The sequence below is a fragment of the Poecilia latipinna genome, unplaced genomic scaffold (genome assembly GCF_001443285.1).
Source record: "Poecilia latipinna isolate Pla-1442-1.1 unplaced genomic scaffold, P_latipinna-1.0 Scaffold129, whole genome shotgun sequence".
In the NCBI taxonomy this organism is placed as follows: Eukaryota; Metazoa; Chordata; class Actinopteri; order Cyprinodontiformes; family Poeciliidae; genus Poecilia; species Poecilia latipinna.
Window position 1 is genome coordinate 27,647 of NW_015112745.1, and position 23,500 is coordinate 51,146.

A 23,500-nucleotide genomic window follows, 5' to 3' on the forward strand; every position below is an offset into this window, starting at 1 on the left:
TATTGCCTGCTTTTTATAGGAAGAACTCGCATGACGACAGATTTCGATGGGTATTCGCACTTTCGACACACTGCATTTGCGCAAACACCCGTTCCTGTAAGATATATTCACGCAGAATATGTTACATTAACGTCTCCAATAAATAACGAGACCTAGTAAGACCCGTTTACTTTATCTTTAAAGGACTTATATATATATATATATATATATATATATATATATATATTTTTTTTTTTTTAACGAAAGGGCGAGATGGTACAAAAGTTTGGATTCGCATTGAGTAGGCAATGAGCTAACATGCTATCGGCTTTCATGCTAGTTGGATAGGTCCTCTTTTATTCTATTAGAGATAAATATTCGTTTCCCACCAGATGTAAAGGTTTCTAATGTATTCGGGATATTTAAAGACACGCATTTTATTTTTGGACTTGCCAAACAGACTAACGTAAAGGCTAAAGTTTAGCATGCCCTCTGTCACTTTCTATCAGTATCAACAGTTAACCCTGCGGTAGAGCTTTCTGCTCTTCAGGAGACGAGTTACAGCAGATTTAGTTCACAATGTCTGCTTCACAAAGGCTGCTTCACCTGGTGAAGTACAGGAGTCTGTGGACCCATGTACGGAGAAAAGTCACCACATGGTCCCCTGTTGGAGCTGCATTCAATGCCAAACCTTTCAGGAGGCTGGACCTGGTTGAGAAAAACGTGGTTTGTAAATTTTTCACATTCTCACCTGCTGTATTTACTAATGTAACAGTTTTGTGCAGGGATCAACAAAAGCTGCAGTTTTTTTGGTCAACATAATGACATATTTCCTGTCATTTTATGTGTTTGTGTGACCAGGGTTTGTTTGGAGTGCCAGAGCTCAGCTGTCCTGAAGGCTTCCAGGCAGCCACACAGACAGCCCTGAAAAACACTGAGCTCCTGCTGCACAGAGCCTGCTCCTGCTCTCCAGGTGTGGAGACAGTGGAGTGTTTTGACCAACTGTCAGATGGGTTGTGCAAAGTGGCTGATCTGGTGAGTTTATCCCCCTTAAATGTGGTCAGATATTTATATGCAATAAAGCAGTAAGGTTTACTTTGATTTAGGGGAGAAGAAGAAACTTTTCAGTTAAGTGTTGTATGCAAGTGGGCAGGAGTATTCAGGGCTATGGCATAATGGGATATCTGTAGGACTTAAAGGATGAAGCACCTTTATACCCATCAGTAGGCATGGGCTGGGACACGATTCTTAATAAGGGTGGCTTAAAAAAAGTGTTCATGTTAAAAACAGATACAATACTACATAGGCCAGTGGTGGGGCTGCTGGCTCTATACGAGTTGCTGTTGCCCCTCTGGTCACCTCCAGGTGATGTCACTATTTTTACAGTATCACCACCTTTAGTAAGCATACAGTATGTTCAGTTCATCACAGTATTTACACCAAAAGTTATGACATAAATGTGTTTCTTGTTTTAAGGATTGAATTCTTCTGTATAGGTTGTTTAATTTAAAAGAAAAAATAAAATCCTTGAGAAAAACTACCATAATAAAAGCTACCAGCTTTTCTGTTTTGTGAGAACAGAAAAGCAAAACCATTTTTTGCTGCTTCTAATTGGTTGTTTACAAATGTTATCTAAAACATTATTTGTTGTAATTCAAATGTCATGAAATGAAATGAATTCATCTTTTTCAAGTCCAGCATTACTCAAGCCTGTGTTTCTAAACAAACTTAAGGTCAATGAACCCAAGGTGAGCTGTTTGGAGAGATTTAAAATATAATGTGCTTAATTAATAGTTAAATATAGGGACCAATGGTAGCCACTGTAAAGCAAGCCAGCGCTTTTACCAACATGCCAGGTATTTCAGCAGTACTATTTCAAACAAGTCAAAACTCTAAAACCAAAGATTACTAATTTAGTCAGTGGCTAATCTCAGAGTAAGCCAATAAAATGATAGTTTCTTGCCTTTATTTTTGTTCCCCATTGTTGTTGTTTTTGTATTTTAAATCAACTATTGTTTGTTTCTACACTTGCAGTTGAGGAAATTGTCAATCCTGTTACGACTCAAACGTTCAGCGGATCAAACTTTGCCTCCATGTCTGAGGACATTTTGTTTTTGTTTTTTTCATCTAAACCTAAAAATAAATGCTCAGTCCTAGTTTCATTGTCTAATTTAATTTCAGGCAGACTTTATAAAAGTGGCCCATCCAGACCCAGCATACCGTGAAGCTGCAGAGAAGACCTGCATAGACATTGGCACAGTCGTGGAGAAGTAAGATGCCTGGGTCTTTACAACGTTACACAACTTACAGAAACTGTGAAAGCTGGCAAATTGTGAAATATTCATGCATACATGTCTATGAATTTATGTTGCAGGCTGAACACTAATGTTGAGTTATGCAAGGGCCTGAAGAATTTACTGGACAATGCAAAAGTTGTGGCAGAGCTGGACCCTGACACAAAGTACATTTATTCGGAATCTATTTCGTTTTTGACTTTGCTGTAAGTGACGATTGTTCAGACCTGGTCAAGCTTTACATATTTTTTTTTTTTTTTTATTCTTAGGCGAGTGGCAGAGTTATTCATGTTTGATTTTGAAATCAGCGGAATTCATCTGGATGACAAACTGGTGAGATTTTAGTTTATGTGCTTCTCCTGATGGACTAATTCTGTTTAGGATGTCTCCACTTATCCCTCCTGTCTTTCCTGCAGAGGAAAGAGGCTGTTGCTCTTCACGTTAAGCTCCTGGATCTAAGCAACGAGTTTCTGATTGGCTCTCATGTGCCCAACAGAATCGCAAAGTCTGCGATTCCCAAACATCTGCAGGTCCACTTTGCAAGTGACGGAAGTTTCATTCAAATTGGAGGACTGCATGCAGATTCCCCTGATGACTTGGTATGTTTATAGTCTGAAGCACTAATACACTTCCCTCGTTGTTCAACAGGTGGCGCCATTGCCACAGTTTAAACCAGTGTTTCTCAACCCTGGTCCTCACCGCCCCCCTGCCCTGCATGTTTTAGGTTTTTCCCTTCTGCCACAAACCTGGATTGTATCTCTGGGTGATTAACAGGCTTCTGCAGTACTTGATGGTCATGCAGTCATGTGATTCAGCTGTTCTGGAATAGAGGCACATCTAAAACATGCAGAGCAGGGGGGCGCTGAGGTCCAGGGCTGAGAAACACTGGTTTAAACCATAGTTAGGCTCAGTTCATGTAAAGTTTCTGATCTCAGTAGTTCTTTCTGTCTTATACATGGTTAATTTAAAAAAAAAGTGAATTATATATTTTGTTGTATTAGGAATTGTTTTGGCATTATGGTTTTTCTAAGTGATACATCTTTAGTTCTTGCTCATAGAGGCATATCTTTAAAAACTAAAATATTTTTTATCACACATTTCAGAAAGTTAAATTCATTTATCAATGACATTCATCAGACAGAATCACATACTTGCAATTTTTATTTATTGTAATCATGATGATTATGGCTGACGGATAACATAAACCCAGAATTCAGTCACTCAGAAATGTAGAATATTGTGAAAGGGTTACATATTTGAAACTCGTGATGTCTCACCCTAGTCAGCTAATTAACTCAAAACAGCAAAAGTTTCCTGAGCCTCTAAATAGTCTCTCATTTGGCTACACAATCTTGTCAGAAGTCCAGAAGACATTCAACAATACCCTGCTAACTGCTAAATAAGCTGGTAATTTACACAGTGTTGTATCCAAGTATATTGAGTGGAAGGAAAAAGTGCGACAGAAAAAATTGCACCAGCAACAGAGATATACAGTGGTCCAAAGCCATGGCCATGTTGTTGCTGTTCAGCAAACTGGCCTGAAGAGAGGCACCAGACTGCACGATGAGATGTGTTATGAATCTATGTATATATTACAAGTTTCACTTTCTGAAATGAGTGGCAAAAATATTGGAGTTTTTCACCATATTCAGTTTTTTTTAGATCTTCCTGTATACCACAGTAGTAATCTAATGAATTTATTTCCACATATAAAGGTTTTTAAAAAAATGTCTAGCCATTAACATTGATTATATATACACTAATGTATATGTGTGTATGTCCACTATCTAGCTACGAGAGATTGCATACAGGATCTACCTCTATCCCAATGCTGACCTTATGGAGTGTCTGGAGGAGCTGCTGAAGTGCAGGTACAAACTGGCCAAACTGGTTGGCTATGACTCCTATGGACACAGAGCACTAAAAGGAACCATGGCCAAAAATCCAGGTAACTCAGTAAAAAACCCGGTTAAAAAAAAACTAGTTCGCTAAAAAATATTTTAGTTTGTTGGAGCACCAGCGATGCTTATAGAAAATGTTTAAACTTTACCCTTCTCATCTTCTGTAGAAACTGTGATGAGTTTTCTCCAGTTGTTAACAGACAAGCTGTCACAGAGGTATGACGTTTTTTTTTTTTTTTTTTGCTACTTTTGTCTTTAAATATACTATATCTGCCTTGATAAGCTACAATAACTCTGTGGGCGTTACTTAAAACCATTTATGCATTAAAAATGTAGTCAAATAGATGTAATTATCCTCAAAAGCCTCTGGCCTTCTGGGTTCCTTATTTTATGCAGTTGTATTCTGCATGCGGAGAATTACTCAAACAGTCCAAAAAGAAAAGGTGGACCAGAGTGCTCTAAATTACCCACAGGAATTATTGTGAGCTTGTTAGCCTGGCAGCCTGTCCAGGGTGTTCCCCTGCCTTCAGCCAAATGCATGCTGTGATAGGCTCTGCCCCCCATTGACCCTGTGCTGAAAGAGGTGCGTACAGCCAGGAATTAACGCCTGCAGACAGTTAGCTCATAACTTGTTACTTTTATCTTTTTATCTCCCAGAACAGCAAAAGATTTTCAGATGATGAGAGACATGAAGAAGAAGCTCAACCCTCGTAATGCTGTGGGTGTTTTTTTTTTTTTTCCCCATTACAAGCAAGACAATGTTCCTTTACTATACACCCTGATACTTTAAATATTGAACATTAGTTCAAGCTTCAGTAACAATCTGTAACCTCTTGTTTTCCCACAGGAGCTAATGCCCTGGGATCATCCATTCCTCAGTGGTGTCCTGCGTGCTGAAAGGTGGAAACCTTAACTTGTTTTCCAGTTCATTGTCATTTGGTAAAAATCAGGTTAAGTCGTCTTTATGTGATGAGCTTTGACGGTCATATTTCCATTCTCTCAGTTTGTGGAACCAAACTGTGCCTCAGGTGTCACTTGCTACAAAGGATGATATGGGAGAAGCATGGGAGCTGCTTCAGTGGTGTCTCCATCTCCTGCTTGAGAAAGCTTAAAAAAATCTTTATTTTATCTTTAATATAATGTTTTCCTCTTTCATAATACCAAGATGACTTGATGTGGAGTTCCCGCAACTAAATATGTGTAGAAAACATTAAAATAAATTAACATTTTTATTGCAGTAGCATTATCTCGCACTGGAAAAAGTCAAACATACTCAACACTCTATTTGAGTATGTTTATTTCGTCAAAGGGTGGTATTTATGTAAACTTTAACATTTTTATATCATGTTATAATGTTTTCCCTCATCAAAAACATATCTAGAATGCTGCTTTGATTCCTTCCTGTATGTTTGAGAAATCCTTTAGTCTCACATGGCAGCAATTCAGGTGTTCCTAAAGGCTTGCTCTCACAAAGTGCTGCCTCTTTCCACTCGGTTCCTCCTTGGAGCTGTAGCCGCCAGCCAATCTGCTGCGGGTTCATTAAGTCCGCAGCAGCAGCTTTTATATCCGTCTCCTCTGGCAGGCCACCAATTGGACATGTCCGCTGTCTTCTGGGAGCCAATCAAGGATGGGCACCTGCAAACTCATGTTTGCATAATTAAGTTTACGACGCCAATCGTAACACTTATTACACATACTACTTTTCAGTTCAACTCTCTTAGAGCAGTTCTAAACGACATGAGAGCATTGTTGTGATTACGCCTTGAAGGTGGACCGTCGGAAAGAGGAAGATGTTTTCCCAAGAGACAAAGGCTCAATTTTAAAGTCACAAAGTCAGATTTCTATTAAGCAATGTTTAATATATACAGCATTTTTATAACTTGAAGGTAGCATAGTAAGCTGAATGTGCCTGGAAAATACATGATACTGCCCCTTTAAGAAAAAAAATGTTTTGAGTAAAATTACTGGTACTGCAATTATAGGCAAACCACACTATTCTTTTCATATGTATTACACTGAAACATTGTTGTAATTTATTCTTCACTTTATTAATTAAAGTGTTGAAAATGTTTTATTTTTTCATTTTTAACTTCCTGTTACCCTAAATCAGGGCTTTTCAATTCCTGTCCCCAAGAGCTGTTATTCTTATACTTTTAGATGCATGTCTTCTCCTACACACATGAATTTAGGCCCATATCTCCTATAGAACTTGCCATTCAAGTAAGTCAGATGTCCTGATTTTCAACACTGTGAGAAAATATTTCTTTAAACTTGGCCACACCTACAATTTGAGGAAAATTTAATACAGTTCACAAGAACTGAAACTGTGGAAAACCAAGCTGGCGAGGACCCACATGTATGTTGTCACTATGCAAAGTATGGAGGAGAGTGAAGCAGTGCATTAAATGTGTGTGACTATCAGAGCTGATACTTGAATTTAATCTATTAATCACTAATGACTCATGGATTAAATTTTGGAGGTAAACAAGCATTTGAGTTCAGTGACGTGTATCACAAGGCCTGCACATCTTTATCTTTGCTCCATGTTATTTAGGGTTCAGATGTGGAGAATTAAATTTTGAATCAATTAATTAATTTCTATTTTTTATTGGTCTGACAGTTCCTCAAAATAAGATGAGGAACTAGATTTGTTTTTATTGCTTGGAAAGAAATGTAGAAATATAAGTGCGGCCAAGGGTCAGGTCTTAATCCTGAAGGTTACTTAATGGCAAACATATCACAGAATCTGTCTTCCATTTGGTTGAAAATAAATTTTTTCCCTCTTTTAATAATTGGATTTTCCTTTTGCTCTTTCCAGATACAACATTGAACCGAGCCTCTACAGTCCCTACTTGTCTCTTGGTGCTTGTATGGAGGGTTTGAACAACCTTTTTTCCCAGCTGTATGGTGTCTCCCTCATGTCTGAACATCCCGGTGCTGGAGAAGTGTGGAGCGAGGACGTCCGCAAACTGGTGATGGAAATCTTCTGTGCAAAACCTTATCGGTTGTTTTTAAATCACAACTTTTCTCTGGAAGTCAGTTTTTTTTACATACAGCTTGTGCTCTGATTATGATGAGGTTTACATGCGTTTGTCACTAGGCTGTGGTGCATGAAACTGAAGGCTTGCTGGGATACATCTACTGCGACTTTTTCCACCGACGAGATAAACCTCATCAGGTAAGTAAACAACAAAGTTCACATCAGGTCTGAATTAGATCTTAATGGGTTGCACCAAAAGGCACAGATCAAAATTTGTAGCCAGCCACCAGTCGTTCAGTTTTTTTGTAAAGCTTTGTCAGAACTGTTTAAAATTTTTCTTTAAAATTTCTAATATATTCTTTAACAGCATTTAAAGTGGTAGTGTTATGTATTGTACAGGCACATAGTGCCATTTTATAGCAGAATAAAGCAATTATAGTAGTTGTAGATTGGCTGCATATGTCAAACATGACTTGTGTTTGATATATAATTGATAAATGATATATTAGTCTCCAATTTGAAGCTGCTGCCTCAGCTGTAAATCGGAGATTATTTTTCTTCTCTAATTCAAAACATAAAGGGGTTTCATTTTTGAGTGCGTAATTATTAAAATTATGTGCTTCCCTTGAGTTACTGAAATTAATGAACTCTTCAATAATATTCTAATTCACTGGATGCAACGTTATGCTTGTCCATGCAGGACTGTCACTTCACCATCCGGGGCGGACGCTGGTGCCAGGAAACGGATCGGTACCAGCTGCCGGTCGTCGTGCTGATGCTGAGCCTCCCTCACCCCACCAAGAGCGCCCCCACTCTGCTCACCCCGGGCATGATGGAGAACCTGTTCCATGAGATGGGCCACGCCATGCACTCCATGCTGGGACGGACTCGCTACCAACACGTGACAGGTGCAGCGAGGACGGACGCACACCCCCTCTGAGCAAATCACAAATTGTAACCATGCAAAGCTCGAAGGGCTTATTTGAATTAAAGTCTACTTTGGAAAGTGAGACAGGAGTTAGTGAAGTAATAACAATCCAACAGCACAGAAGGTGTTTTCTGGTTGACATTTTATGAGCTATATGAGCTCCCAGTCCGTAAATGATGACTGTGTGTAGTTCCAAATGTCACGAGCTAGAATTACGTTGTTTGACACAGACCTGGAGGGTTTTTGTTTCATCGCAGTGAATTTGAAATGGAAAGTGAATCCGATCAAGTGTAAGTCTTCTGGCAGGGTTTACAGGACGCTCAACACCATTTGCAGGTGGTGTCAGATGACTCTGAAAAATGCCAAGTAATCTAAGAGATCATTAGCTGTGTGACAATATTGACTAAACTTGTAGTTGCTGCTTTAGTGGTTGTCTTGTTTAAATGTGTTTAAACATGATTCTGAAATCTAAGGTGTTCATAAAATCGGCCTAATTTGTAACTTAATCCTAACCTCCAATGTTCCATGCCCCCCTCTCCTTCTTTTTACACTTTTCACCTTTACTCATGAGAAGTCAAAGTTCATAAGATTTCATGTTGCTCTTCAAGGAACCAGGTGTGCGACGGATTTTGCCGAAGTCCCCTCCATCCTCATGGAGTATTTTGCCACAGACTATCGAGTCATCAGTCAGTTCGCCCGTCATTTTGAAACTGGGCAGGTATGACTGACACCGCAGAATGAAGAGAGTAGTGTTTTAAAAGACAAACTTGCTGACAGGTTTACTCTGTCTGTGTTTCATCAGCCTCTGCCTGAGAACATGGTAGCTCGCCTGTGTGAGTCCAAGAAGGTGTGCGGAGCGGCAGACACCCAGCTGCAGGTAAAATCCCCAGCCTCTGGAAATCTAACTGGAGTTTTAAATTCAACACTTTTCAGGTTGTTACGAGTTTTGATCACAAGAGCTTGAATGCAGTTTTTTGTGTGACTATTACAATATTTCCATTAAACTAATAGTGAATTCAATTATGCTATTTAAGTAGGTGTGTCCCTATTCAGATGTTATGATCCCAGATAATAATATCTAATTAACCATACAAAAAACCTCGGATTTATCTTGCTGGCCTTGAGTTTAACATATGATTCAAAAGACGCTTCCATTAGTTAAGATTATATCTGGATGTTGCTGGACTGCACCGTAGTGGGCCAAACCCTTTATTTTTAGCATCCGTTATGAAATTAGCAGAACAGTATATATGATTGGCATTATGATTTATTGAAAACTAAAATCTGATTTCATGATTCTTGAGATACCTTGTCAAAGAATGCTGCAAATGTGAACGTTAAAAAAAAAAACGACAGGCAGCTCCAGTGGTAATTTACATTCCTGTGTGTGGGAGAGCCCTGAGCTTTCTAAGGTAAGGGTGCAGCTTTTATCATTTTGTCTTTTTGTTTTTGAAGCCACAGTTAAGCTTGTCCCTGAGTTATAAGGTTCCTTTTTCCTGTGTTTTACTTCTCATTCTGTTGTTGTTGTTGTTGTTGTTGAGTTTTCTCTTTTTTTGTTGTCAGGTTTTCTATGCAGCCTTGGACCAGATCTACCATGGCAAACCACAGAACCGCTCCACAACAGAAATCCTCAAGGAGATGCAAGAGAAGTTTTATGGGTTGCCTTACACACCCAACACGGTACGTCCCAATCATCTTGAGCATTTTTTTTGCCTATTGATTAACTTGCACTCTCTTCATTATCATGATGTCTTTAAAAACACGATCATTTATTTGACTGGAATGCCAAAGCGTGGAGGGGAACCTTTCCTTCTCCACTTTTTGCTTCGTTTTATGTATAACCCCCTCAGACTAGGTGGCAGTTATAGGATTAAAGTCCCCGTTTAAAGCTCTCCTGAAATAACAGAGCACACTCAGTCCTTCTATGAGCTCTCCTATGGGAAATATTTTAAACTCTTCCTCCCAGCCCTTTAATGAAAAAAAGAGCCAAGTTTCCCCCCATTTCTGCAGCTGTGGATGAAAGGATGGGGCCAAGAGGCAAAATGGAATAAAATGAAAGCCATATTTCAGCTCGCAATGGTCTTCTCACAGAATTCCCTTGGAGCTATAATTATGTGGGGTGCCATCAGGAATAGAGATTGCAGAAAAGCTGAATATTGCCTCATAATGTCAGCGTCCAGGCCTGCGGTTCTCTTCACAGCACTCCTGCTTGTTTGTCTCTCCGTAAATCTTACGGTAGTTTTTGGACTGCTGAGTGCTCTTTAGCTTCCCAAACCATAATGAGACACTTTGTGCAGAGCTGGATCTTGAGTCATGTTCCTCAGTTTAAGAGAAAGAACTTATTTAAACTCTCCAATGATTGAGAGCAATCATTGGAGAGTTTGTTGGGTTTTTTTTTTTGTTAAACTATCTCAGTTCCTTTTTGATCTAACCGTTAAGCTAGCTTTGACACATGTCATTAATACTGCACAGTTCTTGGTTCCTGTTGTGTACTAAGAGAGAGGATCAGCTGCGGGTAACACAGACCACATGCTCAATTTTAAGATCAAAATGTTTGAGGGGAACCAACAAGCAGAAAGTGAGACATTTGTTTGGTTCTTTGTGCGTTTTCTCCTCTTTTCAACAATGAGCCAATCCTTTTAAGCGTTAATTACACAACAGCTCATGTCTTGCATGTTCTTTTTGTGGAATTATGCAGTTGTGGTGGAGCATGATGAAGAAGACACAATTTGAGCGTGGAAGGAGCGTAACGTGTCTTTTATCTCCCGCATAAGAATGAAAAGCCTGCAGTTACTTTGTGTCTTTTGAAAGGATCAGACGGATATTGTGCTGACGCGTCACCCACATGCGATCTCTTAGAAATGTTGATGTTAATCATCCGATTTGAGGCAAAGGGATTAAAAACAAAAGAGAAGTTTAGGAGTCTAAAAATCATTTGCACGGATAGTGTGATGGGTTCTTAAAGGATCTCCAAAAATAATAAATAGCTCTTCAGTGGCGGCTTTTTACTGACTCAGATGTGTTGCAAACAATTGCAAGGAAAAGTTGGTTATACTCTTTGTAAACACTGAAGTAAGTAGAGTAGTTTCTTTTTTTATGAATGATTATTTCACATCTAGTCATGATACAAACCCAAATTTCTATGTTGTTTATTGGAACTTTATTTGGGATGCCATCCCAATGTAGAGTGTGATTGTGAAGAAAAATGATGCACTGTTTACATTTTTATTTTCAGTATAAAAATCTGATAAACGTGGCATGTAATTCTCTTAAGTCTTCTTTACTCCAATACATCTCCATAAAAATAGAGTACTAACACTGAACATGAGCCTGGAAGACTTTATGAAACAGCATCATGCTTCCAGCAGGACAATGACCCCAGCATGAAGCCACAGCTGCAATTGAATGGTTTATATGAGATCATATTCACATATATTCATCATGTATTGACATGGTGCAATAATTTTTTCCCACTTCACTATTATTCGCTCTTGTATGTTTTTTTCTGTGTCGCAAAAGACATATCAGTTCGTTCCCGGAACTCCGCAAAATGACAAAATGTTTAGGGGATTAGAATAATTTGCAAACTACTGTGCATTTTCCATTTTAATTAGACGTCAAACAGCTTCAACAGGCCTCCTAATCTCTGTGATCCAAGCTGCTGTATACCTGTTTTACACAGCAAACTTTTCCTCGCTACAAAGTTATGTCAGCCGTGACTCCTCTCAAGAGTGCATTTTCCTCTTATTAAAGTCCCCTCAGCCCAGAAGAGTCATGTCAGCGTGACACTTTAGAGCCTGACTACTTTTCCCACTGCTGCATCGCTCAGGGAAGACGAAGCTTCAAAGCTGTTTGACCACATTTGGAGAGGATCAGCCAACACTTGGGTTTAAACTCTCAAACAGCTGCTTTTTAGCTGCGGACACATTTTATTGACGTATTCAGAGATATGGTGAGTGCTGCAATATGTTAAAATTGCTTATTACCGTTGTAGAAAATGGGAATTACTCACAAATAAATTATGTTTTACAAAGTAGCAACAGTTAGTCCTGTTGCAACTGCTAAAATAGCAAGATAGTATATTAAATATTACAGCTAAAATGTTGTCTGAAACCTTTATGTTATTAGTTTCATAAATAAACTTCAGCAACTACACCAATATAAAACCCCATTAAACTTTGTGATTGTAACATCAAAGTTATGTTTTCATAGCTTTGCTTATTCTGCTTTAGATCAAAACAAGTATACCAATTATCTGGTTAGTTAGTCAGGCTCTCTGCAGTTAGGTGCTTCACAGATAAGCTGCTCATGTCTTGTTAAATGTAAATTGAAGACAGTGTTACTTTAATAAGATTGATGTATGACGATCCAGGTTTTTCACATCTGGAAAATTGTCACAGTCAAGTTGTTTTTCTACCAGCTTACTGGCAGTGTGCAGCATTCATTTAGACAGTTTTGAAATACTAAACCATGTAGACCATAATACCACTACCTGGCCGAGACCTGATGGAAGCATTAAAAATGTTGCGATCAATGCTAATCTCATTGTTCCAATTTGTTTTTTATTGGATCATCCATTTTGGCTCAAAACTTCACAATTGGTGCCTCCAAGATTTTTTTTATTTCTGGATTTCATTTATGCAGAAATGCATTCAGTACATGAATTGGGGATTTCTGGGAAAACCACTAATCCCATTCAAGTCATCCTTTTAATATGTTTGTCTACTACACCCAAATTATTTTTCTTCGCTTTGTTTCAAAGACTCCAAGCTTAGATAACAAAACAGCCACTGTTTGTATTCCTCAAATCATTGAAATTACTGAACAAACTAACAAAGCACCACTTCAATAAATTAAATCAGAAAACAAAAGCATTTCTTTGTCCTCTTTGTTATGTTTTCTATGCTCTCATATTGAATCCCATTGTTAGCTGGGCAAACACTCCTACAATAATGAAAGAATATCAATTCTAGAGAAAGATCAACTTTTATTACAAAAGTGTGCAGTCTGTTATCATTAACTGTAGCAGTAAACTTGTCTTGCTGAGTCTTTGAATGTTTGCCAGCTGAATTCCCCGGAGTGATCAATGCACAGATCATAAAAAAAACCTCTCCTTTATAGATATGGTGAGGGGCCCCTTCAGGCATCCACCGGGGAAACAAGAAAGGAGGAGAACGGGGCTTACTGGCATTTAGGAATTTCCCTGTTTGTCCTTTTAATAGAAGGACCTTGTAAGCTGCAATACATTTTTTTGTCTACTTTCCTTCTTATTATATGAATAACTCAAGTGGACTGGCTCTTAATTTTCTTGTAGCATTTCATAGTTTACATGGATCAACACACCTGCCTTACTCTAATAGCCTATTCTCTTGTTTTCCCATTTTGAAGGGATACTTAAAGAAACGTATCATGTCATATTTATACTTCGGGGAAACAAGTAATGTGCTACAAATCAAAAACACTAACAAACTTAACAAATATTACAGTTAAAAAAAAACTTTGTTAAAAGTTAAAAGCAAAGAGACTTTTGAGCAGAAAAAAATATATATTTTTGACTAAATTTACCAAAACATAAGGTTGTATCTTTCTACAAGTATCAGGATGGGGATATGCTGCTGCAATAAAACATTAATTTGTTTAATCCTTTTTACACATTTGCAATTACTTTTTTAAAAACCGTATTTAAATTTGAGGATAATGTAATTGCATATTGCATTAAAAATGGAGGCTGCCAGCAGTTATGAGTCAGGCGCTGACTGAAATCTTTTCAAACACAAATGTTCTCTGCCTTGCGGGCATGATGTGTGGTACGTTTATTGTTCTTAACAAGCTCACATTTATCATCTCCACCTGAAGGATTAAATCTCCCAGAGGGGAATTAGGATTTTTCGTATACGGTTCTTCTTGTTTCTCATCTATGTAATTCAATTTATTGTGTTAAAACTATATGAATATTGTGATTAAAAGAAATAACATAAATTAACTGTTCACATCTGCTTTATCGTTTTTTTTCAGTGGAAAAAAAAGATAAAGCAGTTTTTTTTTTGTGGAAAAAAAAAGGTTTTTCTTTCACAACTATTGTTGTGAATGTGAACACACTAATGCTAATACACCTATTTGTACTTGATGGCCAACGTTCTCAAGAAGTTTATATTCCCTGAAAAATCCATTCAAACAGAAGTGATCTACAGTTTTACCCTGGCTGCTCTGTTTTAGGCGTGGCAGCTGAGATTCAGCCACCTGATTGGCTACGGGGCTAAGTACTACTCTTACCTCATGTCGCGGGCCGTGGCCTCCATGGTGTGGAAGCAGTGCTTCGTTCAGGATCCATTAAACAGGTGAGCTTAAGGCTTCATGATTATCATTCAGGTTGAAGACCCTAAAAACTGAGGATCAAAACCACTTTGTTGGTTTGTTGGTTTGTATATTTTTTCAAGGAATTAAGGGCAACTGGAAGAAATGTAAAATTAGATGCATCCTACTGGGAGGGGGCTGTATCACCTATTTATAAGTAGTTAGCAATGCTATATGAGCTTTTAAGACACTTTTCATGAATTGATGCAAAATCAACATTTGGCAAGAAACTAGTCACTTTTAATGGTTCAGTTGCTCTTTAACTAATGAACCATAGATATTTAGGAATACTTTGTAAAGTTTTATAGCTTAATAATACAATAATAATTTCTAAGGAGAGTCGTATCGGAACGTATTCTCAGAACTCTTTCTCTTTGTTGGTGTTGGAAAGAGTAGGAGGTTCTTAAAGAGACAGAGGCCCAATTTCAAGGCGTCAAAACTTGGTTGTGATATAAATTGGCACCATATCCTGGGAAAATAAATAATACCCTCCTTTAAACTTCTTGCTTTTTAGAAAGTGAAATGATGGATGTAGACATGGTGTTGAGCTGTTCGATGTCTGAAGTCCTGAGACTGATTCAGCCTGACAGGCCGCCTCCTCTGGAAACTGTTTGAGTCTCAACCTGATGCTAAATGTTACATGCAAAACATGAAACTGGAACCAGCAAGTCTCTGCTTTGATTCACAAATCCACACCTGAGTCTACACCACATCCTGTAACAACACAAAGAGACAAAGCTGGACAAAGCAGAGCTTTATTTGAAATTCAGACGCTCTGGTGTGCTTCCAGGCTTTTTCCTCTACCTTTTCTTTTTAAGTTAGTTTTCGTTTCACTTACTGTGGCAGCCCTGGTAAAGTAATAGGACGGTTCTGACATGGGAGGATAATGGCATGTCTAATCATTTCTCCTCTTTGTCTTTCTCTGTCCCTCTGTGTCTTTGTCAGGGACATGGGTGAGCGTTACCGACGGGAGATGCTGGCTCATGGAGGAGCTAAAGAGCCAATGTTGATGGTGGAAGGCAAGTTCAAGTTTTTTTCACATAAATCCTTTAGGAGTGAGTTCCTTTTTAATACTAGAAATCTTCAAATCACAATAAACATGCAGAAAAGGGATTCCACTGGAAATTATCTTATCAGAAATTAATTTCCTCATTGTATTAGTTTCTTGTGAGTATAATAAGGCATGTCTAATTGCATCACCAGTATGCCGGCAATTAGTTTTAACTGTCAGGACAAACTAATCAAGAAGCTCTTTGGGTTTCTTGCTTTGTTTTGTCTCGTTTTAAGCAGAAAGACGTCCTTGAAAGCACAGACGCAGCTCATCCAGCTGCTGCGGTTTAACAGCCTCTTCCTCTGTGACATATATTTAAACGTTAAACACACCTTCTGGATCTTATCTTTGTTTACAAGAGCTTTGTTGTCCCAGAGACAAAGCCAGCACTCCTCTGTGATATTGAATGTAGAGCCTGTTCTGTCTGCCTTCCAGCCGCCTGCATTTGTCCACAGACCAAAGCAGAAAGGGAAGGCGAGGCGGAAACTGCTGATTATAAGTTTTAGTGTCTGTGCCCTCAGCGCTGCTGACTTTGCAAAGCTGGAAACCCGGTAAATGAACCGAATACATGACTTCTTCAGATAAGCTGGAGCATGTGACCAAGATGCTGCATAGCATTCTTTAAAAACGCATGTTTTTGGATGAGGGAACCGAGATTAAAACATATTATTCAGTAAAGGAGCGTCTTACATTAGTACTACCTCAGTAAAAGATTATGAAGCACTTACTTTTTCATTGTTAGCTTAAAATTCATGATTTTAGTTTTTGTTCTTGTCTTAGAAAGTGTAAATTTTTAATAGCATTGTCTGGAGTTCTTTTATAACACTCAAAAGTTGGGTTTTAGCCTTTATTTAAAGAAAGTTGGTGTTTCGGCTGTTTTTATTAGTTTTCTGGAAGTTTGTTGGACGTAGCTGACAGTAGCGCTCCGCCTGCTCCTCTGCTGCAGGAACCACATTTGGGTGAAGCACTGACCAAACCAGACCTAAAGATGGATCTGAGCGTAGGCTGCTTGTTGCCGAGTTTCCACAGAGCAGCCAAGAATAGGAATTTAAGTTTGGCCATTGCAGTAATCCTGTTAACGGGGAGTTTGTTAATCTCCCAAATAATGACACTGAAAGGAAGTACAATACAAACGATCTGCGGTCACCAGCCCTGTGGTCGCCTCTTTCTAGTCCCCAAAATCTCAGCCACCAAATAATTAGACCCTTCTTATTTCAACCAATGAACTGTTCTTAAACTCACATTTATTTTTATTGGTTTCTTCTGAAGTGAGAGCTGCTACTCACTGTGTGCAGCATGGGTAAAACCCATTTTGAGTCTTCTGGCAGGTTTTCCTTTCCTTAAATCATCGTCGTCAAGAATGACCGTAAAAACGTCTGCAGTGGAAATAATTATTCTATGGTAAAAACATTACATTTTTTTAGCAACATACTCTAAAAGATATTAAAGAACATTAGAATTGCTAGATGATGAATCCAGATTCACATGTTTTATGTCCCTCAAACCAAAAAGTCATCAAATTATTCTATTATTCCTGTCTGGAGCAATGATTAAACTAAAGAAAGACTTTCCTGCATTTCTCATCCAACCATCACAAAGCAGTTATACAAAACCATATTAGTGAATTCATTTCAATTTTTATGGCTCACAGGGTTTTACACAGTCTGGAAAAGTTTACAACTAAATCTCAAGTGTTCTCTAGATTCGAACAAGTATCTAAAAGACGACAAAATGTAGTAAAACATGTAGATCTTCACACTTTATTCCTTAACTCATTCTCTAATACACTTAAAGTACAGTGGAAACATTGCTGGGGAATGAAAAAAAGTTTTTTGTTGTGACTTATTACTTTTTTAGCAGCAGTAGGGTTAGAAAAGAGAGAGATGGTAACCAATATACATAATCCTTCCAATGTAGTACATAAAGGTGACGTTTCCTAGTCTTCATCTGTGAGGTGATAGAAGGGGGAACCGTAGCAGCGGGACCCAGAGGCCAAAGGCCCAAAGGCCAGTGTTTATCTGGACGCCTCCCTGGTCCAGAACTGGCCGTTTCCCAGGAAGAAAAGTTCTGAATAGAAACCCATTTATTAAATCCGCAGCAGAGGCTTCAGGACAGGGCGAGTTGGAGGAGAAGAAAAGAAAAAAGAAAGGAGTGGGTGAAAGGTGATCGACTAACTGAACTGAGCCTGAGGTCCTGCTACAGAGAGGGCTTTCATTCTCCAGGCTGAACACTGGAAATGAACACTTTGATTGCTTATTGTGCCAAAATGGCAGTACAGGTGAAGCAGGTACAGTAAGTAAATTTCAATTTCAACGTCTCAAATCAGTTTTTCTGAACTGCTGATGGTTTCTCCTTTAAGATTGTTGACTGGATGCAAAACTTTAATAACCTTCAACCTTTTTATCACTTTCTGCTAGTGTCATAGTTCTCCATCATGCTAGAAAATATGGATCTAAACAGACTTCCTAGATAATTTTTTTGATAGATACGTGGTTCTGTTTATTCTAGAGGAGATTTGGGACTAATTTCGCTTTTAGAAGTCAACTCCACACCTGGATTGTGTCAGGATGCTCGTCTTTCCCTCAGTTTGCATAAGTGCACTCTCACCCACATGTGCTGGGAAAGCTCTGTACTGGCGGCAACAATTAAACATTTATAGCAGCGGCTGTCTTGCAAATGACACCATGTGAGGAGGACCGCACACTCTTCTTAGGAGGTAGCTATTGTAACACACAATCATTTCAAGCACATCTGCTCCTGTTTTTGTAGCAATTAGTCTTGTAATTAGAGCAATTATAGCTGTGCTCTTTAACAGCTTCACTCGAGCTGAAGATCTGGCTAGATTAAAATGAAGTTGGCACAATGCTTTGAGCCAGTCAATGCACATTTCCCTCTGCCAAAGTGTTTTGTCATGAATACAAAGTTTGCTTTTCTGAATTCAAATGGCTTATCTTCACTAACGGTGAGCTTTTTGTACTTTGAGAAAGGGCATGTCCGAAACGAAGAGCTTCACTGCACAGTGTTTGTCATCACCCTTGTCTTGCTTGTTTTCTGGACCCGTCTGAAGTGAGTGTTTGGAGGAAACACTTCCTGAACTTCAAAGCTGCAATTACAGAGTCAGTGGGCCTCTGGTTTGCCTCCGGGCCTGACGGAGGTAACTGCTTTTCGCACCTTGACATGTTTTCGACTGGCTCTACCTGCAGCAGCCACTGAAGCAGCCAGCGATGTGTTTTGAAGTGTGGGATCATATAATCCTGTCAGATCTTTGCAACCTAGAATATGTGAATAATACAATTACAGGGAAGATGACACCAAAGAGGACTTTAGGCGATGTACCGAGTTACTGCTTGCTGTCGGTTTATTCACATGTTAAAGCAGAAATGTAACATTATGACTGCTCCAAGTTGTGGGTGTAAGTGGCCTGCTAACGAAACCAGTAAATCACAAAAAGCCAAACCTTTACAGCTCAGATGAGTTAGTTTGACATTTAATTTTATCTATAAGCTCATGAACGTTTTTTTTATTTTTTCTCAGAAATGTAGCTTAAGGCTATTATACAACAACCAAGTTTATTTGCTCTGCTTGTTTTAAACTGGAAAGCTATATTTTTTTTTATCTTTTTAAAGAATGTAGATCATAAAACACCTACTAGCTTTTTCCATTATGGTATAACATTTTCTAGGTGTAACTGAGAGGTTTGATGAGTTTAACCAGCAGTAGCTGCAGTCAGAACAGCAATTTTGAAGCATTTCCACAGAGATTTTATCCCCAGAGCTTCCATTACTGAGACTCGGAGCTGCTAGAGGCTACAGAGTTCTTCATTTTCCAGATAGCCATCGCCCCACCACCCTGTTTGTAAATAAACATGCTTTTGGATTGTAGAGTAAGTTTAAGCAGAGCGTAGCTTTGAGGGCTACATTCGGACATGGTTGTACTTTTGTTTGGTGGTCATATGAGAAGACACTGTTCAATATTTTGGCTTTCCATGCTGTCTTACTTCAGTTTTTAATATTCTAAATAGAGCAGTGTTTCTCAAACTTTTCATAGTGACTTTTCTCTCCATAAATACAAAGGTTACTGCCATCTTAGCAGATATTTATTATTTCTCCAAAGCTAATGGAAAGACTAGATAGGAACTGGTCTGGAAGCTCAGCACAGAGCAGCAGGAAAACGCAGACATGTTGGCTCTACATTTGACCACCATCCTAGCTATTCTCCATAGACTCCGCATACCTACATACCAGTGTAGGTACTTGTTTTTCCATTTCTCTTCAATAAAAAAAACACAATTTTCACACGCAGGAAAATATATTTGTAGTTAAATGCAGAGGGAGTCATGGATTTGAATGTCCTCACATCAGATTTTACACTTCATGCAGGAAAAGGGGCTATTATTGCTGTTCTCACTCAAAGGGCTTTTAAAAGCACTCTGAAGAAAAGAACTCCAGCGGCCGTTTCTCCTCATGTGTCCTTTAACACCTGCTGTTTTACCCAGACTCTGTCGGCCAAGTTGGCGTACGACGCTGGCCCTCAGATGACTGTAACGGGTAGAAGCCCCTTCATCAATGGCTGCGTCAGAGCCATTATGAATGGAAATGGAAACTCTTAAATACGAGATGACTCACATGGCAGAGCCTCCATCCTGAAGCTTTCACAACAATGGACACAAAGCACAGATTATGTTTAGTTTGGCTCTGGTTTTTCCTCAGCGCTCGGCCAAGAGTTAGTATAAACCTCTGCCAACTGAAACACTATCAAGCATGCTAAAAGACTGGGAGAGTATCTGGGCTTCAGCTGCTGGGGGGGGAAGCAGAGCCGGCTGCATGGATGACCGACTGTGTGAATGTGCAGATTTCATCTGTTCTTCAGGCGTTGGAGCCAAAATAGACACACAAAAAAAATTACTCAGTAATGTTTTCTGTTTAATTTGGAAGTCGATCTGAAACTATTTGGATTATCTTGTAATCAAAAAGGTCACAACTGATCATAAAGAGTGAGACTGGTTGTTTCCAATGTGGAAACAATACTTTGCCTGCAATAATAATTCAATAAATGTCAAAGTAATAAATGTCAAAGTATTCACATCCTTTGACATTTTGTCACGGAGTTGGCACAAATACCAGTATATTTTACTGAGATTTTATGTAGTACGCTCATATAAAAGAGCTAACCAGATTCCCCAGAGCATGATGCTGCCACCACCGTGTTTTATCGGTGAGTTGGTCATTTTAGGGCGGTTTCCAGAGCTACTTTATGACCACAAAGTGCATTGTTGACCTAGAAGTTGAATTGTGGTCTCATTGAAATATCTGCTGTATTTATACAGAGAAAATGTTACACCCTGCTGAACTTTAAATACTAGTTAGGTTATTCTGGAATGCTACTAGTCAAACTGCATTTAATTTGTGGTATTAGAGTAAAGGTGGCTGGATGTAGACTTTTTTACATTTTTTTTATTTTAACGATGTTTGAAAACTGTGTGACCTTTTTAATCTTGCTTTTCGTTGAGTTTGTGTCACATTAAATACTAAAAAAACTCATTAGTGTTTAACATACGACATGGTTGACCAAAAATACATAGCATATGTATTGCATTTTTTTTCCTTTCCAGATCACCCTTTTATACTGAGCACAGCAGAGTATTATTGATTAAGATGCTTCTGTTGCATTCAATTATTCAAGTATTCACACAGTAGAAACATCTGTTTCACTTTAAAACAAACTCCTTAATAATCACAGGCTAATCAGGGACAAACTATTCACCCAAAAAGAAATGACCCCCAGTTTTTAATTTAGCAGCAACAAAGAACGCATGGATAGGTCAACTAGGAGTCAAATTAATTTTGAAATAATAAAAAAAACTTAACTTACAATGATCCCACCTAAAAGCAAATCATGTGCATTGCACAGAGGAAAAGTAAATTAACAATATGATGAGGTTTTGATTTGAGGCTTACAGGCTAAAGGTTTCACCTCAGAGAAAAACACCAGATTAACAGAAATATGTAAAACAACCAGATATTTAATACGCAAAGTGGAGCTCAAAGGACAGCAAGTCGCCCAATTTTTTTTTTTTTTTTTTTACTCGAAGATGGAAAATGAATTTTCAATAACACTTTAAATCGTTCGGTTTGACCTCTGTGCTTTTCAAATGTTGATCATCTTTTTAACCGGGTGCTGACTCTTAAAGCTCCTCCTAAGTTTTATCCATCTGAATCGAGCTGCAGGCCATAAATAGGTTACAAGTATTTAAAACAAGTTACTTCCCCCGCAACTGTTGGACTTTATGTGTAACTTTAGTCTTTAAAATATCCAGTTGTTCTCAACACTCGGGTCTCCAGTTTAAAGCGGCCATAAACTCGTTGTCCTCAGCCGTGGCCACAGCTGTGATTTAAGGTTATCACTGCTGGGTGGATATCACCGTTTTCATGTGGCCGTCTCGTTCCCAGGCATCCAGGAACCCTGCGGTCGCTCTGTGTTATAGACCCCTGCACCGTTGGTATCATCTTGTAGCCAGGGGGCAGGGTGTGACGGGTGGGTAAGAGGAGAGGATAATCCCCCATCCCCTCCCCCCAATGTTCTCATGCAAGATGAGTAGTTTGTACCTGCTGTCTCTATTTCAAGGTGGCAGCAGCAGGATAAACTCCCCACTGTGAGTGTGTGTGTGTTGGTGAGTCTGTATTCAGTTCATTTCCAGTCATGCGTGTCCAGGCAGATATGCTGGTCTGTTAGTATATGTGTGTGTGCGCTCAGTGGAGGTGACCCATGCAGGAAAGAGGAGGGGGGTGGAGGGGGGTGTTATTTACATTGGCAGCTGCACAAGGGGAAATGAACTGACTTCAAAGCAAGTGTGCAGCTGAATTGTAAAGCGAGCGAGTCCTCCACGCATGAGCTGGCAGACAGCCTCTGAAATCACACAGACTTTCTTAGAGCTCGCTCTCGCCTGCGCACTTATATATACTCCACCGCATTTGTTATACAGAAAAGTCGGAGGGAAGAAAAGTTCCTCTATCACTGTGGAAGTAACAGTCAATGAATTGTTTTTGTGGGGGGTTTTTTTAACAGGTGAAAATTTGAAAAGTGTGGTGGAGACTTAAGGGTTTTCCCCCCAGAAAACCTGCTAAGCCTGGTGAGGGCACAAGTAAAGCCTGGTGGCCCGCCAGGCTTATAATACACTGTGGGAAACCCTGAGACTTGTTTTCAAACCATAAATACCCCTAAATAAAATCCAGTGCAACCAATTCATAAAAAGGTCCAGTTTGAATAAAAGAAGGAAAAAAACAAACATAGAATGGTACAGACATAATCAATACACACAGGTGTGTGCTATTTATGAATTGGGTGATTTCTGAAAGCAATTGATCAAGTTGGATTTTATTGAGGATTATCATAACAAAGGGGATGAACACAAATACATGTCACATTTTGCAGACACAACTTTAAATATATGAAAGTTTATTATACGATAAAATGTCTGAAACTGTTTTTGCTAGACTGTTTTAAGATTTTTATGTGGAAATGAAAATGTGGCACTGGCTCAAACCAGAGCCTTACCAAAGCTTCGGCTGACTGACCTAAAAACCGTTGTGTTTTCTGTGTGAGACAGGCATGCTGCAGAGACGGCCCACTATGGAGGACTTTGTGGACGCGCTTGTGTCTGAGCTCAACCCGAACTTTGAGACCTTCCTCTTGGACTCTGAAAGCTGATGGACACACACATCCAGCTGACGGAGGTGGTTCCGGGCCACATCTTCACTTTATCTGTAAATTCACTGTCAACACGTTTTCTATAGTAACGCATGGAGTCATATTGACTCATTTAATGTACCTGTTGACGTAACTTAATTTGAATTAAAGAGTTTTGAGAACTTTAAAGACAAGCAGTCAGATTGTTTCTTTTCAGTGAGTTGAACCAATCACTGAAAGTCAAGAAGTTCTGGGTTTCTGAATACTTTAGTCTTTTCTCTTTGTTTCTATTCTCAGTAATTCAACTCTACAGCCACAGCCTCGTCA

The 23,500-nt window shown here is 39.0% G+C and overlaps 1 protein-coding gene across 1 annotated transcript; it reads left to right on the forward strand.

Moving 5' to 3' along the window:
- The first annotated feature begins 238 nt into the window (after positions 1–238).
- Positions 239–23,362, forward strand: LOC106945119 (mitochondrial intermediate peptidase). The gene is made up of 19 exons (XM_015028556.1): positions 239–705; positions 841–1,014; positions 2,161–2,249; positions 2,354–2,440; positions 2,543–2,606; positions 2,690–2,872; positions 4,065–4,221; positions 4,342–4,390; positions 4,832–4,892; positions 5,022–5,074; positions 6,993–7,146; positions 7,275–7,352; positions 7,855–8,062; positions 8,691–8,800; positions 8,885–8,959; positions 9,646–9,762; positions 14,299–14,420; positions 15,382–15,455; positions 23,094–23,362. Exons 1-19 carry the CDS (start codon positions 559–561, stop codon positions 23,192–23,194), a joined length of 2,103 nt encoding a protein of 700 aa, XP_014884042.1. The 5' UTR covers positions 239–558; the 3' UTR covers positions 23,195–23,362.
- The last annotated feature ends 138 nt before the right edge of the window (positions 23,363–23,500 follow it).